The sequence below is a fragment of the Coregonus lavaretus genome (genome assembly GCF_964263955.1).
Source record: "Coregonus lavaretus genome assembly, contig: HAP1_SCAFFOLD_5349, whole genome shotgun sequence".
Taxonomy (NCBI): Eukaryota; Metazoa; Chordata; class Actinopteri; order Salmoniformes; family Salmonidae; genus Coregonus; species Coregonus lavaretus.
In genome coordinates this window covers 5,444-24,596 of record NW_028157775.1, presented here as the reverse complement: position 1 = coordinate 24,596, position 19,153 = coordinate 5,444, and the positions used below count along the sequence as shown (strand labels likewise).

General features: G+C 45.2%; 1 protein-coding gene across 1 annotated transcript in view; it reads left to right on the top strand.

The window, feature by feature from the left end:
• Window positions 1-17,539, top strand: part of LOC311124948 (CCR4-NOT transcription complex subunit 2-like) — a gene marked incomplete at its 3' end in the record, with an annotated part of 29,961 nt that extends 12,422 nt beyond the window's left edge. Inside the window, exons 2-9 of the mRNA XM_084199042.1 lie at window positions 2,416-2,488; window positions 3,338-3,488; window positions 3,862-4,065; window positions 12,999-13,078; window positions 13,353-13,478; window positions 13,729-13,853; window positions 14,974-15,094; window positions 17,379-17,539. Coding sequence (XP_084055168.1) covers window positions 2,416-2,488; window positions 3,338-3,488; window positions 3,862-4,065; window positions 12,999-13,078; window positions 13,353-13,478; window positions 13,729-13,853; window positions 14,974-15,094; window positions 17,379-17,539 — 1,041 coding nt within the window. The remainder of the gene's footprint in view (window positions 1-2,415; window positions 2,489-3,337; window positions 3,489-3,861; window positions 4,066-12,998; window positions 13,079-13,352; window positions 13,479-13,728; window positions 13,854-14,973; window positions 15,095-17,378) is intronic.
• Between the last annotated feature and the right edge of the window lie 1,614 nt (window positions 17,540-19,153).

The window sequence follows — 19,153 nt, the reverse complement described above, 5'->3', positions numbered from 1 at the left end:
TTTATTGTGGCCTGTAGAATGTTGTTCCACTCCTCTTCAATGGCTGTGCAAAGTTGCTGGATATCGGCGGGAACTGGAACACGCTGTCGTAAATGTCGATCCAGAGCATCCCAAACATGCTCAATGGGTGACATGTCTGGTGAGTATGCAGGCCATGGAAGGACTGGGACATTTTCAGCTTCCAGGAATTGTGTACAGGTCCTTGCGACATGGGGCCGTGCATTATCATGCTGAAACATGAGGTGATGGTGGCGGATGAATGGCACGACAATGGGCCTCAGGATCTCGTCACGGTATCTCTGTGCATTCAAATTGCCATCAATAAAATGCAGTTGTGTTCGTTGTCCGTAGCTTATGCCTGCCCATACCATAACCCCACCACCACCATGGGGCACTCTGTTCACAGCGTTGACATCAGCAAACCGCTCGCACACACGATGCCATAAACGCAGTCTTCCATCTGCCTGGTACAGTTGAAACCGGGATTCATCCGTGAAGAGCACACTTCTCCTGTGTGCCAGTGGCCATCGCAGGTGAGCATTTGCCCACGGAAGTCGGTTACGACGCCGAACTGCAGTCAGGCCAAGACCCTGGTGAGGATGACGAGCACGCAGATGAGCTTCCCTGAGACGGTTTCTGACAGTTTGAGCAGAAATTATTCGGTTGTGTAAACCTACAGTTTCATCAGCTGTCCGGGTGGCTGGTCTCAGATGATCCCGCAGGTGAAAAAGACAGATGTGGAGGTCCTGGGCTGGCGTGGTTACACATGGTCTGCGGTTGTGAGGCCGGTTGGACATACTGCCAAATTCTCTAAATCGTAGTTGGAGGAGGCACATGGTAGAGAAATGAGCATTCAATTCTCTGGCAGCAGCTCTGGTGGACATTTCTGCATTCCAATTGCGCGCTCCCTCAACTTGAGACATCTGTGGCATTGTGTTGTGTGACACAACTGCACATTTTAATGGCCTTGTATTGTCCCCAGCACCTGTGTAATGATCATGCTGTTTAATCAACTTCTTGATATGCCACACCTGTCAGGTGGATGGATTATTTTGGCTAAGGAGAAATGCTCACTAACAGGGACATAAACACACTTCTTTTAAATTTGAGCTAAATAAGCTTTTTGTGCCTATGGAAAATGTCTGTGATCTTTTATTTCAGCTCATGAAACATGGGACCAACACTTTACATGTTGCGTTTTTATATTTTTGTTTAGTGTTTTCTTACAACGAGAAAAAAATGTGCACACGTGTGACTCTCATAAAAGGGGCGTGTCTGTAGCGCGGGACTTCTCTTCTCCTACTTTGGGGAAGTAGCTCTGTAGTCCTGCAGGTCCGTCCAACTGTAGTCAGCGCAACACAGGGTGCATTGGCCAATTCATTGACAACTTCAGCTTTAGCTTGCTTATATAGAGCGGGTACTGCCTGTTTGCTGAAATGAGTGCGACAGGGCGAAGTTCGTAACGTTGCTCGAGCACTTTCACAAGGCGCTGAATCCCCTTATTCTTCTCAACCACCGAGAATGAGCGCGTATCCGCGGCTATAAACATACCTACCGCTCTTGTCATTTCTTTGGCCCCGTCAGAATCAACTGCTTGAATACCGAGGGGAGATTAAGAAAAAATAAAAAAAACAAATGCATTTGTCTTGCTCTGGTAGTAGGAGTACTGGGTGATGTCGGAGTAAATGTGTCAATATGTTTGTGTTGGCAGCTGCAATAGGCTATTCATGTTGAGAACTCTGTCTGTCCATCGCCGGTGTAATCTACTGGGAAGCCAAAATGTTCCCGAACTGGAGATTTAAGCGACGATGGAGAATCCTTCTGGTTTATCGACCCCACCACTCAATCGTACAGAACTAGTTCCCGGCTGCGCCTCCCAAAATGACAGTTTGAAATGCACCAATTTTAAAGATTTGAATTTTGAATACAACGTGCGCATATAGGCTCTAGTTGTTTTAACGGAATAGCCTGAAATGTTTTTACAGCTCGTATTTACTCGAGGCGTACAACACAGCGTAGGTATAGCCTATAGGCTTAGTTTAAAAAATATATATATATATATTTTTTATTCGGGTTCACAGTCCGGACTAAACCGAGGTCCCCGTACCGAACGGTTCTGTAGGAATACGTGTACCGTTCCACCCCTACTAGTAGAGCCAATTGGCCTGGTTGTCTGACTGGGAGAGTGTAGCCGATACACAGATGCTGGGCCAAGAAAAGAATGATCCAGAAAGCTGACATACAACAGCAGCATACTGCTGCCTGCTTATTTAACATTACATACCATTTTATCCCACCAAACAGATTACTTTCTTTGTAAAGTGAATGGAAAAGATCTTTGATGACCGAAACCCCAGGTCAATTGTGAATGAATGAACCTCCACTAACATGCATCTCCTGCTCCCTGTCTTCCAGATGCTGGCATCTCCATCCCCATCGTTGTCAGGTCAATTGTCGCAGCTTGGTGCCAGTTTATACGGGCCACAAAGTAAGCACTGCTCTTCCGCTGTCCCTACACCATCCATGCATGGCTTTGAGCACTCGACCATTACTTAGCCTACATTCAGTCACTGCTTAGCCTACATTCAGTCACTGTTTAGCCTGCATTCAGTACATTACACATTAATCTGAAACACACTACACTACATTAGGTGTTCCATCTCAGGGGAAGAAGAGGTGGGCAGATGTGTGGGCTGTTGCCATGGATCCCTCAGAGGATGGCTTCACCACAGAGAGCAGAACAGACAACGACTGAGTCCCAAATGGCACCCTATTCCCAATATAGTGCACTACTTTTGACCAGGGCCCACAGAGCACTGGTTAAAAGTAGTGCACTTAATAGGGAATAGGGTGCCATTTGGGACGTAAGAAAACGTCCACTGCGCTGGTCCTTTAGCTGGGTTAATATGACCGACCTGTGGCATAATGTTCTACAGAAAAGGATTGGGGTCCATTTTTATATCCTGTTCAGTTCAGGAAGTGGATTTGAATTGGCTGAGTTGAAAGTGTCATTGAGCCCAACCTTGATGCACAGCTCAATAGAAAAACAGTCGTCTGGGCTTTAGGCCCCATTCCATGTTGTCACAGTCACTATCGGCTTCTCCTGTCAGCTGTTGTCAATACTCCATCTCTGTTTCTCCCAAGTATTTTAAAGGAATATGGCCTAGTGTCTTCAGAGTTTACCTATCCAAAGCCTGTTTATCGCCAACTCTAACCCATTGTCTCTCTGTGTATGTCTACTTAGGAAAGGAATATAGCTGACCATGTCAATCAAGCCTGTATCTCTCCAACTCTAACCATCTTTCTCCCCTGTGTGTCTGTCATGTGTGACGTCCAGGTGCCCTAGGGTTCCCTATGAGGGGTATGAGCAACAACACTCCTCAGTTGAACCGTAGCTTAACACAGGGCAACCAGCTACCGAGCCACGTCACCGCAACCACCGGAGTGGCCCCCACAATGTCCCTCCATACTCCGCCCTCGCCAAGCAGGTATACCCCCTCCACGTATAGGCCACGTACTGCCTTTACCATCACATTATAGTCACCTAGTTGGCTCTGGGATTCATCTCAGCATGTCTGATTTTACCAACTTGATTCAGCTGATTGATGCATTAGAAGTTGCTTGCTTGGCAAAAGGATAATATTGTTCATGGCAGTGGAGCTAGTAGCACCCAGATAAGCTGCTACATATGGGGTTGTGACTGTTAGTTGTTGAGGTAGGTAAATATTACCCATCATGCCTAATTTAAAAGCAATTCTTATTCCATTCTCTTTTTCTCTGGCGTGCTTTTCACATCACCCTGATCACATCCATGTGTCTGAGATACCACCTCCCCTCTCTCTGTCTCTCTCTCCACTACAGGGGCATCCTGCCCATGAACACGCGGAACATGATGAACCCCTCTCAGCAGGTGGGGCGCCAGGAGGTCATGGTGGGGGGCATGCCCAGTGGGGGCAGGACCAACAGCATGGGCAGCTCGGGCCTGGGCAGCCCCAACCGCGCCTCTCCAAGCATCATCTGCATGCCCAAGCAACAGCAGTCCCGCCAACCCTTCACCATCAACGGGTAACACTAGAATGAAGGCAAAACGTTATCATTGGGTGATGTATTGAACATTGTAAAGACAGGATATAGAAACCATGAAGACCTGTTGGCTACATATAATAAAGGCAAACGTTGAACAGGTGAGATAACTACAGTATAAAGACATGGTATAGAAGCCAGTCAAACCTTTTACCTCCCTACTGCAGTATAAAGACATGGTATAGAAGCCAGTCAAACCTTTTACCTCCCTACTACAGTATAAAGACATGGTATAGAAGCCAGTCAAACCTTTTACCTCCCTACTACAGTATAAAGACATGGTATAGAAGCCAGTCAAACCTTTTACCTCCCTACTACAGTATAAAGACATGGTATAGAAGCCAGTCAAACCTTTTACCTCCCTACTACAGTATAAAGACATGGTATAGAAGCCAGTCAAACCTTTTACCTCCCTACTACAGTATAAAGACATGGTATAGAAGCCAGTCAAACCTTTTACCTCCCTACTACAGTATAAAGACATGGTATAGAAGCCAGTCAAACATTTTACCTCCCTACTGCAGTATAAAGACATGGTATAGAAGCCAGTCAAACCTTTTACCTCCCTACTTCAGTATAAAGACATGGTATAGAAGCCAGTCAAACCTTTTACCTCCCTACTACAGTATAAAGACATGGTATAGAAGCCAGTCAAACCTTTTACCTCCCTACTGCAGTATAAAGACATGGTATAGAAGCCAGTCAAACCTTTTACCTCCCTACTACAGTATAAAGACATGGTATAGACGCCAGTCAAACCTTTTACCTCCCTACTACAGTATAAAGACATGGTATAGAAGCCAGTCAAACCTTTTACCTCCCTACTACAGTATAAAGACATGGTATAGAAGCCAGTCAAACCTTTTACCTCCCTACTACAGTATAAAGACATGGTATAGAAGCCAGTCAAACCTTTTACCTCCCTACTACAGTATAAAGACATGGTATAGAAGCCAGTCAAACCTTTTACCTCCCTACTACAGTATAAAGACATGGTATAGAAGCCAGTCAAACCTTTTACCTCCCTACTACAGTATAAAGACATGGTATAGAAGCCAGTCAAACCTTTTTCCTCCCTACTACAGTATAAAGACATGGTATAGAAGCCAGTCAAACCTTTTACCTCCCTACTGCAGTATAAAGACATGGTATAGAAGCCAGTCAAACCTTTTACCTCCCTACTACAGTATAAAGACATGGTATAGAAGCCAGTCAAACCTTTTACCTCCCTACTACAGTATAAAGACATGGTATAGAAGCCAGTCAAACCTTTTACCTCCCTACTACAGTATAAAGACATGGTATAGAAGCCAGTCAAACCTTTTACCTCCCTACTACAGTATAAAGACATGGTATAGATGCCAGTCAAACCTTTTACCTCCCTACTACAGTATAAAGACATGGTATAGACGCCAGTCAAACCTTTTACCTCCCTACTGCAGTATAAAGACATGGTATAGAAGCCAGTCAAACCTTTTACCTCCCTACTGCAGTATAAAGACATGGTATAGAAGCCAGTCAAACCTTTTACCTCCCTACTACAGTATAAAGACATGGTATAGACGCCAGTCAAACCTTTTACCTCCCTACTACAGTATAAAGACATGGTATAGAAGCCAGTCAAACCTTTTACCTCCCTACTACAGTATAAAGACATGGTATAGAAGCCAGTCAAACCTTTTACCTCCCTACTACAGTATAAAGACATGGTATAGAAGCCAGTCAAACCTTTTTCCTCCCTACTACAGTATAAAGACATGGTATAGAAGCCAGTCAAACCTTTTACCTCCCTACTACAGTATAAAGACATGGTATAGACGCCAGTCAAACCTTTTACCTCCCTACTACAGTATAAAGACATGGTATAGAAGCCAGTCAAACCTTTTACCTCCCTACTACAGTATAAAGACATGGTATAGAAGCCAGTCAAACCTTTTACCTCCCTACTACAGTATAAAGACATGGTATAGAAGCCAGTCAAACCTTTTTCCTCCCTACTACAGTATAAAGACATGGTATAGAAGCCAGTCAAACCTTTTACCTCCCTACTGCAGTATAAAGACATGGTATAGAAGCCAGTCAAACCTTTTACCTCCCTACTACAGTATAAAGACATGGTATAGAAGCCAGTCAAACCTTTTACCTCCCTACTACAGTATAAAGACATGGTATAGAAGCCAGTCAAACCTTTTACCTCCCTACTACAGTATAAAGACATGGTATAGAAGCCAGTCAAACCTTTTACCTCCCTACTACAGTATAAAGACATGGTATAGATGCCAGTCAAACCTTTTACCTCCCTACTACAGTATAAAGACATGGTATAGACGCCAGTCAAACCTTTTACCTCCCTACTGCAGTATAAAGACATGGTATAGAAGCCAGTCAAACCTTTTACCTCCCTACTGCAGTATAAAGACATGGTATAGAAGCCAGTCAAACCTTTTACCTCCCTACTGCAGTATAAAGACATGGTATAGAAGCCAGTCAAACCTTTTACCTCCCTACTACAGTATAAAGACATGGTATAGAAGCCAGTCAAACCTTTTACCTCCCTACTGCAGTATAAAGACATGGTATAGAAGCCAGTCAAACCTTTTACCTCCCTACTACAGTATAAAGACATGGTATAGAAGCCAGTCAAACCTTTTACCTCCCTACTACAGTATAAAGACATGGTATAGAAGCCAGTCAAACCTTTTACCTCCCTACTACAGTATAAAGACATGGTATAGAAGCCAGTCAAACCTTTTACCTCCCTACTACAGTATAAAGACATGGTATAGAAGCCAGTCAAACCTTTTACCTCCCTACTACAGTATAAAGACATGGTATAGAAGCCAGTCAAACCTTTTACCTCCCTACTACAGTATAAAGACATGGTATAGAAGCCAGTCAAACCTTTTACCTCCCTACTACAGTATAAAGACATGGTATAGACGCCAGTCAAACCTTTTACCTCCCTACTACAGTATAAAGACATGGTATAGAAGCCAGTCAAACCTTTTACCTCCCTACTACAGTATAAAGACATGGTATAGAAGCCAGTCAAACCTTTTACCTCCCTACTACAGTATAAAGACATGGTATAGAAGCCAGTCAAACCTTTTTCCTCCCTACTACAGTATAAAGACATGGTATAGAAGCCAGTCAAACCTTTTACCTCCCTACTACAGTATAAAGACATGGTATAGACGCCAGTCAAACCTTTTACCTCCCTACTACAGTATAAAGACATGGTATAGAAGCCAGTCAAACCTTTTACCTCCCTACTACAGTATAAAGACATGGTATAGAAGCCAGTCAAACCTTTTACCTCCCTACTACAGTATAAAGACATGGTATAGAAGCCAGTCAAACCTTTTTCCTCCCTACTACAGTATAAAGACATGGTATAGAAGCCAGTCAAACCTTTTACCTCCCTACTGCAGTATAAAGACATGGTATAGAAGCCAGTCAAACCTTTTACCTCCCTACTACAGTATAAAGACATGGTATAGAAGCCAGTCAAACCTTTTACCTCCCTACTACAGTATAAAGACATGGTATAGAAGCCAGTCAAACCTTTTACCTCCCTACTACAGTATAAAGACATGGTATAGAAGCCAGTCAAACCTTTTACCTCCCTACTACAGTATAAAGACATGGTATAGATGCCAGTCAAACCTTTTACCTCCCTACTACAGTATAAAGACATGGTATAGACGCCAGTCAAACCTTTTACCTCCCTACTGCAGTATAAAGACATGGTATAGAAGCCAGTCAAACCTTTTACCTCCCTACTGCAGTATAAAGACATGGTATAGAAGCCAGTCAAACCTTTTACCTCCCTACTGCAGTATAAAGACATGGTATAGAAGCCAGTCAAACCTTTTACCTCCCTACTACAGTATAAAGACATGGTATAGAAGCCAGTCAAACCTTTTACCTCCCTACTGCAGTATAAAGACATGGTATAGAAGCCAGTCAAACCTTTTACCTCCCTACTACAGTATAAAGACATGGTATAGAAGCCAGTCAAACCTTTTACCTCCCTACTACAGTATAAAGACATGGTATAGAAGCCAGTCAAACCTTTTACCTCCCTACTACAGTATAAAGACATGGTATAGAAGCCAGTCAAACCTTTTACCTCCCTACTACAGTATAAAGACATGGTATAGAAGCCAGTCAAACCTTTTACCTCCCTACTACAGTATAAAGACATGGTATAGAAGCCAGTCAAACCTTTTACCTCCCTACTACAGTATAAAGACATGGTATAGAAGCCAGTCAAACCTTTTACCTCCCTACTACAGTATAAAGACATGGTATAGACGCCAGTCAAACCTTTTACCTCCCTACTACAGTATAAAGACATGGTATAGAAGCCAGTCAAACCTTTTACCTCCCTACTACAGTATAAAGACATGGTATAGAAGCCAGTCAAACCTTTTACCTCCCTACTACAGTATAAAGACATGGTATAGAAGCCAGTCAAACCTTTTACCTCCCTACTACAGTATAAAGACATGGTATAGAAGCCAGTCAAACCTTTTACCTCCCTACTACAGTATAAAGACATGGTATAGAAGCCAGTCAAACCTTTTACCTCCCTACTACAGTATAAAGACATGGTATAGAAGCCAGTCAAACCTTTTACCTCCCTACTACAGTATAAAGACATGGTATAGAAGCCAGTCAAACCTTTTACCTCCCTACTACAGTATAAAGACATGGTATAGAAGCCAGTCAAACCTTTTACCTCCCTACTACAGTATAAAGACATGGTATAGAAGCCAGTCAAACCTTTTACCTCCCTACTACAGTATAAAGACATGGTATAGAAGCCAGTCAAACCTTTTACCTCCCTACTACAGTATAAAGACATGGTATAGACGCCAGTCAAACCTTTTACCTCCCTACTACAGTATAAAGACATGGTATAGAAGCCAGTCAAACCTTTTACCTCCCTACTACAGTATAAAGACATGGTATAGAAGCCAGTCAAACCTTTTACCTCCCTACTACAGTATAAAGACATGGTATAGAAGCCAGTCAAACCTTTTACCTCCCTACTGCAGTATAAAGACATGGTATAGAAGCCAGTCAAACCTTTTACCTCCCTACTACAGTATAAAGACATGGTATAGAAGCCAGTCAAACCTTTTACCTCCCTACTACAGTATAAAGACATGGTATAGAAGCCAGTCAAACCTTTTACCTCCCTACTGCAGTATAAAGACATGGTATAGAAGCCAGTCAAACCTTTTACCTCCCTACTACAGTATAAAGACATGGTATAGAAGCCAGTCAAACCTTTTACCTCCCTACTACAGTATAAAGACATGGTATAGAAGCCAGTCAAACCTTTTACCTCCCTACTACAGTATAAAGACATGGTATAGAAGCCAGTCAAACCTTTTACCTCCCTACTACAGTATAAAGACATGGTATAGAAGCCAGTCAAACCTTTTACCTCCCTACTACAGTATAAAGACATGGTATAGAAGCCAGTCAAACCTTTTACCTCCTTACTACAGTATAAAGACATGGTATAGAAGCCAGTCAAACCTTTTACCTCCCTACTACAGTATAAAGACATGGTATAGAAGCCAGTCAAACCTTTTACCTCCCTACTGCAGTATAAAGACATGGTATAGAAGCCAGTCAAACCTTTTACCTCCCTACTGCAGTATAAAGACATGGTATAGAAGCCAGTCAAACCTTTTACCTCCCTACTACAGTATAAAGACATGGTATAGAAGCCAGTCAAACCTTTTACCTCCCTACCACAGTATAAAGACATGGTATAGAAGCCAGTCAAACCTTTTACCTCCCTACTACAGTATAAAGACATGGTATAGAAGCCAGTCAAACCTTTTACCTCCCTACTACAGTATAAAGACATGGTATAGAAGCCAGTCAAACCTTTTACCTCCCTACTACAGTATAAAGACATGGTATAGAAGCCAGTCAAACCTTTTACCTCCCTACTACAGTATAAAGACATGGTATAGAAGCCAGTCAAACCTTTTACCTCCCTACTACAGTATAAAGACATGGTATAGAAGCCAGTCAAACCTTTTACCTCCCTACTACAGTATAAAGACATGGTATAGAAGCCAGTCAAACCTTTTACCTCCCTACTACAGTATAAAGACATGGTATAGAAGCCAGTCAAACCTTTTACCTCCCTACTACAGTATAAAGACATGGTATAGAAGCCAGTCAAACCTTTTACCTCCCTACTACAGTATAAAGACATGGTATAGAAGCCAGTCAAACCTCTTACCTCCCTACTACAGTATAAAGACATGGTATAGAAGCCAGTCAAACCTTTTACCTCCCTACTATAGTATAAAGACATGGTATAGAAGCCAGTCAAACCTTTTACCTCCCTACTACAGTATAAAGACATGGTATAGAAGCCAGTCAAACCTTTTACCTCCCTACCGCAGTATAAAGACATGGTATAGAAGCCAGTCAAACCTTTTACCTCCCTACTACAGTATAAAGACATGGTATAGAAGCCAGTCAAACCTTTTACCTCCCTACTACAGTATAAAGACATGGTATAGAAGCCAGTCAAACCTTTTACCTCCCTACTACAGTATAAAGACATGGTATAGAAGCCAGTCAAACCTTTTACCTCCCTACTACAGTATAAAGACATGGTATAGAAGCCAGTCAAACCTTTTACCTCCCTACTACAGTATAAAGACATGGTATAGAAGCCAGTCAAACCTTTTACCTCCCTACTATAATATAAAGACATGGTATAGACGCCAGTCAAACCTTTTACCTCCCTACTACAGTATAAATACATGGTATAGATGCCAGTCAAACCTTTTACCTCCCTACTACAGTATAAAGACATGGTATAGAAGCCAGTCAAACCTTTTACCTCCCTACTACAGTATAAAGACATCGTATAGAAGCCAGTCAAACCTTTTACCTCCCTACTACAGTATAAAGACATGGTATAGAAGCCAGTCAAACCTTTTGGTTCCATGGAATAAAGACAAACATTATCACCGGTTTAGCCACAACAGCACAAGAGCCCATCTCCTCTTCTTCCCTGAAGTGTGAACTTGTACATCCCCTGTGGGGTATTTAAAAGGATAGATACTTTATTGTTGTCATAGTCGCTAGTCTAGTGTATCAAGTAGTCTGAGTCTCAATCCAAATGGCTGATGGACTTACTATTCTCTTGTCCTATGAAGTGATTGATGCACTCTGTGGCTGAAAGGAGACTGTTTGTTTGTTTTACTCTAAGGACATTAATAGTGTGAGTCCGTCTGTCAGGAGCGACAAGCGTTTCACTGTTTACTGCCTTGGGGAAACACACACAAGCTGTGATGATTAAGAACTCTGCACAGAGAGAAGAGGAAAGAGGGAGGGTGAGGGAAGAGGAAGGAGGGTGAGGGAAGAGGAAGGAGGGAAGAGGAAGGAGGGAAGAGGAAGGAGGGCGAGGGAAGAGGAAGGAGGGCGAGGTAAGAGAGCAGGAGAGGGAAGAGGTATGAGTAAGGGCAGTTTAAATGCAAAACATGCACTGCCTCATTCACTCGCTCTCTTCCTCACTCTTTCTCTCCCTCTCCCCCTCCCCAAACCCCTCTCCCCAAACCCTTCCCCTCTCCCCAAACCCCTCCCCTCTCCCTCCACTCTCCCTCCCCTCTCCCTCCACTCTCCCTCCCCTCCACTCTCCCTCTCCTCTCCTCTCCTTCCCTCTCCCCCTCCCCCTCTCCTCTCCCTCTCCCTCTCCTCTCCCTCTTCCCTCTCCCTCTCCTCTCCCTCTTCCCCTAATTTTCTCTTTCTCTCCTGTCATCTCTGTGATTCTTCCATAGTGGAGCTAATTAGTCCTCACAGTACAGATGAAGTAGTCCACCACTGTTCTGTCTCCATGGAGATGGCTTGCGAATATGTTATATGACAACAACAATAGATACATACATAAATGTATATCTGTATCTAAACCGTAGTCATATATATTTTCTACAATGTATCTGTCTAGCTTTCCCATTAGGATCAGTCCATTGCATTAATAAGGATTTTCTATGAAGCCCAAGGTCGAGGGTTTCATTGAATGAAAGGGCTGTTTTGAAGAACCTGGTTGGCCTACAGATGCCCATTTGGCATGGGCAGTGGGGATGTTTTGAAAGGCAAACACCATTACGCATTAGAAAACAGTGTGTACTTTTGTAACGTGTCTCTCCCTCCTGATGCAACACGGTAGTCATTTAGCCAGAGGAGACTTCCTCAATCTCTGTTGTACGATTACAGCAACCAGTGTCTCAGGGTGGGAGTGCTGAACTAGGATCAGTTTAGCCTTTTATATCACAATTACAGTGATCCTAGATCCGCACCTCTTGAGACTCTGAGAATACAGTCCTTTACAGGTCTTCACTTTGGCCTGACCCATCTGCATTCAAAGGCAAACATGGAGGACTGCTATTTTTTTAGTTTTTTTTTCCCTATGTCAAGCTCTGCCAGACAGAGTGCTATTAAATGTGTGTTATTAGTCTGATCAATGAGATTAAATTAGCCTTGAAACAGGGAGCGATGACCTTTAGCTGGGTACAGAGTCAGACCATGTAATGACCGTGGTGCTCGGTAATGGAAGCTGGTCAGGTGCCGGCTGTACCCATTATTACTAGGCTGCTGTGTCATTATATCAGCCTGTACCTAGGACTGCCTTAGGGTGTTATGGGGGTTCTAATAGCTTGGTTTTGGACTTTTTAGGGACTTTTCTATATTGTATGGTTTGTTCAGACTTGTCAAATTGAAACAGGAATTAAATTGAAATGGTGAGTGTGTGTCTCTCTCCATGTTGTTTCAGTGTGTCAATGTTTGTAATACGCCCAGGATAAGAGCATCTGCTGAATGAGTCAAATGTAAAATTGAAGTCAGACTGAAATGGTGTCTCTGTGTTTCAGTATGTCAGGGTTTGGAATGAACAGGAATCCGTCGTTCGGGATGAACAATTCGTTATCGAGCAACATCTTCAATGGAACAGGTGATGTTCAAGACATTGATTGGCTGTCTGATTGATTGATACCCTCCTACATTGATGACAAAGTCATTAAAACATTTTGTAATTAGAAAATTGTTTTGTAAAGCAGAGGTTTGCGGTTTGTTTCTGTAACGGATGGACTAGCAAGAGGGTTGCCATGAGGCTCTTTAACAGCTAGTATTTTCTGTAAGTGTGAGACACCGAAATGCTTTTTAAAATAAATTGGGCCGTGACTTGACTAACTGTTCCCTTGTCCTGTGTCTCCTCCCTGCTATAGACGGGAGTGAAAACGTGACGGGCCTGGACCTGTCAGACTTCCCAGCGTTAGCAGACCGGAGTCGGAGGGAAGGAGGTGGGAACCCTACTCCTCTTCTCAACCCACTGGCTGGGAGGGCCCCTTATGGTGAGACACCCTAACCCCACTCCTCTTCTCCTCCCACTGGCTGGGACGGCTCTCTATGGAGGGAGAGAGAGAGAGTGCGTGTGTGCGTGTCCCGGTCTGTGTGAAAAAAAAAAAAATGTACCTTTGCTTCTGGGTTGCTGGGATGCAGTGATATTGATCATTGTCTTCCAGAGTGAAAATCTATTGTCCGTCCGTTGTCCCTGTATTTACCTGAGCTAGAACCTGTCCATCCTCTCCTCCTGTACTGCAGTTGGAATGGTCACCAAACCGTCAAACGAACAGTCCCAAGACTTCTCCATCCACAACGAGGACTTCCCTGCACTGCCTGGTCCCAACTACAAGGACGCCACGTCGAACAACGACGACAGCAAAACGGTGAGTCTTTCATCTCTAGGACGAACTTACTACCCTAGACATCGATATAAGGTCCGTTTGGTGTTATTCCGCCTGAATGGAGTTGATCAGAGTCTGTGTGAGTCTGATTTAATGTTGCTCAGCTCTGAGGCTTAGTCAATGGGTAGAGAGACCTCAAACAAAACTAGGGCAAATGAACCTATTATTGATTCCTGTTGCAGGGAAATGTGTTCTAGTAGCAGGGGTAGAGGGCTGCTGGGGGAATCAACACGGTCACTGAAACAGCATCTCTAATGGATTGAGGGGGGAGAAGGATGAGGGAGTTGTGAACTGTTGTTTACTATCGATGTGGGTTCTAAAATCCATTGTAGGAGGGCTGTTTAATGAAGCCAGTGTTAGTTTCCCTGTCTTTCTTTTTCTGTTCTGAAGAAGTGTACTTCTATTTATCCCACAGGGAGCAATTCAGTTTAGTGAAGACCGCTCAGAAGTGTACTGTGTCTTTAGTGTTCGGAGGAGAGCCACCGCACTGGGAAACATACTAGGACTCTAATGGGGTTCTTCCTCCCTCTCCAGAATCTAAACTCTTCTTCTCTTCCTGTCTCTGTCTCCAGAATCTAAACGCTTCTTCTCTTCCTGTCTCTCTCTCCAGAATCTAAACGCTTCTTCTCTTCCTGTCTCTCTCTCCAGAATCTAAACGCTTCTTCTCTTCCTGTCTCTCTCTCCAGAATCTAAACCCTTCTTCTCTTCCTGTCTCTCTCTCCAGAATCTAAACGCTTCTTCTCTTCCTGTCTCTCTCTCCAGAATCTAAACGCTTCTTCTCTTCCTGTCTCTCTCTCCAGAATCTAAACGCTTCTTCTCTTCCTGTCTCTCTCTCCAGAATCTAAACGCTTCTTCTCTTCCTGTCTCTCTCTCCAGAATCTAAACGCTTCTTCTCTTCCTGTCTCTCTCTCCAGAATCTAAACCCTTCTTCTCTTCCTGTCTCTCTCTCCAGAATCTAAACGCTTCTTCTCTTCCTGTCTCTCTCTCCAGAATCTAAACGCTTCTTCTCTTCCTGTCTCTCTCTCCAGAATCTAAACGCTTCTTCTCTTCCTGTCTCTCTCTCCAGAATCTAAACGCTTCTTCTCTTCCTGTCTCTCTCCAGAATCTAAACTCTTCAGCCAAGACTTCCAGCAGCACAGACGGGCCCAAGTTCCCCGGGGACAAGAGCTCAACAGCCCAGAACAATAACCAGTTGAAAAAAGGCATACAGGTGTTACCGGACGGTGAGGCTCCATTCCTCTCTCTCTCTCTCTCTGTCTCTGTCTCTGTCTCTGTCTCTGTCTCTGTCTCTGTCTCTCTCTCTCTCTCTCTGTCTCTCTGTGTCTCTCCTTCACTCCGTCCTTCTCTCCCTCCAACTTTTCACCTGTCACAGGACAAGACCTCTACGAAGACCTCTATAGTTGATAACTAGGAAGACCTCTATAGTTGAGAACGAGGACCTGACTAGGAAGACCTCTATAGTTGATAACTAGGACCTGACTTGGAAGACCTCTATAGTTGATAGCTAGGACCTGACTAGGAAGACCTCTAGGAAGACCTCTATAGTCGATAACTTCATTCGAAAATGCATCAGCACCATTGTACCCACGTTGAGGGTTCGCTGCTTCTCCAATCAAAAGCCCTGGATTAACACAGAGGTTGGCGCTAAACTAAAGAGCAGGACTACCGCACACAGAGCTATCGTAGACAACCCTGATGCTACGGCCGAAGACAGGAATAAGTACAAGAAGTCCCGCTATGACCTCCGCAGAGTCATCAAATGAGCAAAAAGACAATATAGGAATAAGGTGGAATCATATTACACAGGCTCTGACTCCCGCTGCATGTGGCAGGGCTACAGTCCATTACAGATCACAAAGGAAGACCCAGCCGTGATCTGCCGAACGATGCCTCTATCAGACGATCTCGATGCATTTTATGCATGCTTTGACAACAACATCGAGCCGGGTGTGAGGGCCGTCGCCGACCCGGGGGATTGGGTGATCTCGCTCTCTGAGGCCGACGTGAGAAGGGTCTTTTAATCAGGTCAACACCCACAAGGCCGCGGGCCCCGACGGTATTCCAGGGCGCGTTCTCAGAGCATGCGTAGAACAGCTGGCAGGCGTATTCACGGGCTCCTTGTTCCAGTCTGTAACCCCCACATGTTTTAAGATGACCACAATCATCCCTGTTTCCTAAGAACTCTAAGGCTTCATGCCACAATGACTACCGCCCTGTAGCACTCTCTTCTGTAATCATGAAGGGCTTTGAGAGGCTGGTTATGGCACACATTAACTCCACCATCCCAGCCACCCTAGACCCACTCCAATGTGCATACTGCCCCAACGTATCCATAGATGACGCAATCTCAATTGCTCTCCTCACTGCCCTCACCCACCTAGATAAGAGGGATACCTATGTGAAAATGCTGTTCATTGATTACAGCTCAGCGTTCAACACAATAGTCCCCTTCAAGCTTGTCGCCAAGCTTAGGATTCTGGGTCTGAACACCTCCCCCTTCAACTGGATCCTGGACTTCCTGACGGGCCGACCCCATGTGGTGAGGGTAGGCAGCATCACCTCCGCCATGCTGACCCTCAACACAGGGGCCCCACAGGGGTGTGTGCTTAGTCCCCTCCTGTACTCCCTGTTCACCCACGACTGTGTGGCCACGCATGACTCAAACACCATTAAGTTAGCTGACGACGTGACGGTGGTAGGCCTGATCACCGGCGATGATGAGTCAGACTACAGGTAGGAGGTCAGTGACTTGGCAGTGTGGTGCCAGGACAACAACCTCTCCCTCAACATCAGAAAGACCAAGGAGCTGATTGTGGACTACAGGAAACGGGGTGGGGGGGGCGAGCACGCCACTACCCACATCGACGGGGCGGCAGTGGAGTAGGTAGACAGCCTCAAGTTCCTTGGTGTCCAAATCACTGAAGACTTAAAATGGTCCACACGCACAGTCGTGAAGAAGGTGCGACAGCGCCTCTTCCCCCTCAGGAGGTTGAAAATATTTGGCATGGGCCCTCAGATCCTCAAAATGTTATACAGCTGCACCATTGAGAGCATCTGGACTGGCTGCATCACCGCTTGGTATGGCAACAGCACCGCCCTGGATCGCATGGCTCTACAGAGGGTTGTGGGGACAGCCCAGTACATCACTGGGGCCGAGCTCCTTGCCACTTTTTAAAAAATATTTCCTGTGCTTGTTTACTTAATTACTTTATTGTGTATTTCATATTTCCTATTCTTATTTCTGGTGTTTTTTTCTAGTAATACATTGATATTGATTACTGCATTGTTGGGTTTAGATCTGCAAGAAAGGCATTTCACTGTACTTGTGCATGTGACATTAAAACTAGACTTTTCCATGGTCAGGTCATGTGGTCAAAAATGTACCCTGGTGATTTTAACCATATCAGCCGGGCACCAAGGTCAACGTTCAACACTCATTCCTGTAGGTAATAGACGGGGTCAAACACACTCCTCATTGCTCTTCCTCCTCCTCCTCCTCCCCTCCAGGTCGTGTGACCAACATTCCCGGGGGTATGGTAACAGACCAGTTCGGGATGATTGGCTTGTTAACGTTCATCAGGGCAGCGGAGACAGACCCAGGCATGGTGCACCTAGCACTGGGCAGTGACCTGACAACGCTAGGACTCAACCTCAACTCGCCAGAGTAAGTCCCTCTCTAGGACATGACTCTTTAGGATGCATTTTGAAACTATCCCAACAGGACCTTAGAATAACTGATCCAGGAGCAGTGAAGGCTGCAGCTGTAGTTTGACTCTGTAACTTATGGAGTCAGACGGTGTGAAACCTCATCTATCAGACTCCCGAGTGGCGCAGTGGTCTAAGGCACTGCATCGCAGTGCTAGCTGTGCCACTAGAGATCCTGGTTCGAGTCCAGGCTCTGTCGCAGCCGGCCGCGACCGGGAGACCCATGGGCGGCGCACAATTGGTCCAGCGTCGTCCAAGGTAAGGGAGGGTTTGGCCGGCAGGGATGTGGGTTCGTTTCCCACGGGGGGCCAGTATGAAAAAAACCATGTATGCATTCACTAACTGTAAGTGGCTCTGGATAAGAGCGTCTGCTAAATGACCTAAATGTAAAATGTATCAGTGGATACAGTATAATAAACTGTCTGTCTGTCTAATGTGCTGTGATGAGGAGCAGCTGTCTGTCAATGATAAGGGCCTTGTGCATTCAGCTGAGACCCTGAGGCTTTCTTTGGGCTTGTGCATTCAGCTGAGACCCTGAGGCTTTCTGTGTGTGTGTGTGTGTGTGTGTGTGTGTGTGTGCTGACAGAGACAGGAAGTGTGTCTCGTTGCACAGTTACAATACATTCGTCCAGCTCCTCCACTCTGCCTGTGTAGGGTAACTGCTGGGTGTCACTCTGTGGGTCGTGATGAGACTTAGTTCCTTATCTGCATAGCTAGAGGTTTAGTGTGATTACATACCTGTCTCCTGTGTTTGGTGACCAGGCCCTTCAGACCAAATGCTTCTGTTATACACTTCTCATGCACCAGCTGTGTACAGTACGGTGTGTGTGACACTAAAGATCACTGCTAAGCCCCTGAAGGCTGTCTGATCATAGCCTGTGTTGTCGTCTCAGGGAGCGACACCCCATAACACCCGCCCAATCTGGATCATCTGCTCTGTTGATTGGTCAGAGGTGAGCTAGCTGTCTTTAGCAGCCAATAGGAGGCCAGGATTCAGTGTCGGGCGAGATGGAGGGCTAGAGAGACATGTTTGGCAGATCTCGACCTCTTGTATAGCAGTCCTTCTGAAGATAAAAGGTCTGAGTGTAAAGGGATAGGTGGGGATTGGAGACAACTTTGACTTGATTGTCACAGCAGCTGATTATGGATCAGATCCCACTGTTAACAGGATCTAGATTGGATTATGATTAGAGTGGATCTGACTGATCTAGGGCCAGTTATTGTGACTTACTGTATTTTTCTGTGTAGATGGTATCCAGTTGTAAATACTCTGTGGACAGGGCGTGACGGACAGGGCGTGACGGACAGGGCGTGACGGACAGGGCGTGACGGACAGGGCGTGACGGACAGGGCGTGACGGACAGGGCGTGACGGACAGGGCGTGACGGACAGGGCGTGACGGACAGGCCGTGACGGACAGAGCGTGACGGACAGGGCGTGACGGACAGGGCGTGACGGACAGGGCGTGACGGACAGGGCGTGACGGACAGGCCGTGACGGACAGAGCGTGACGGACAGGGCGTGACGGACAGGGCGTGACGGACAGGGCGTGACGGACAGGGCGTGACGGACAGGCC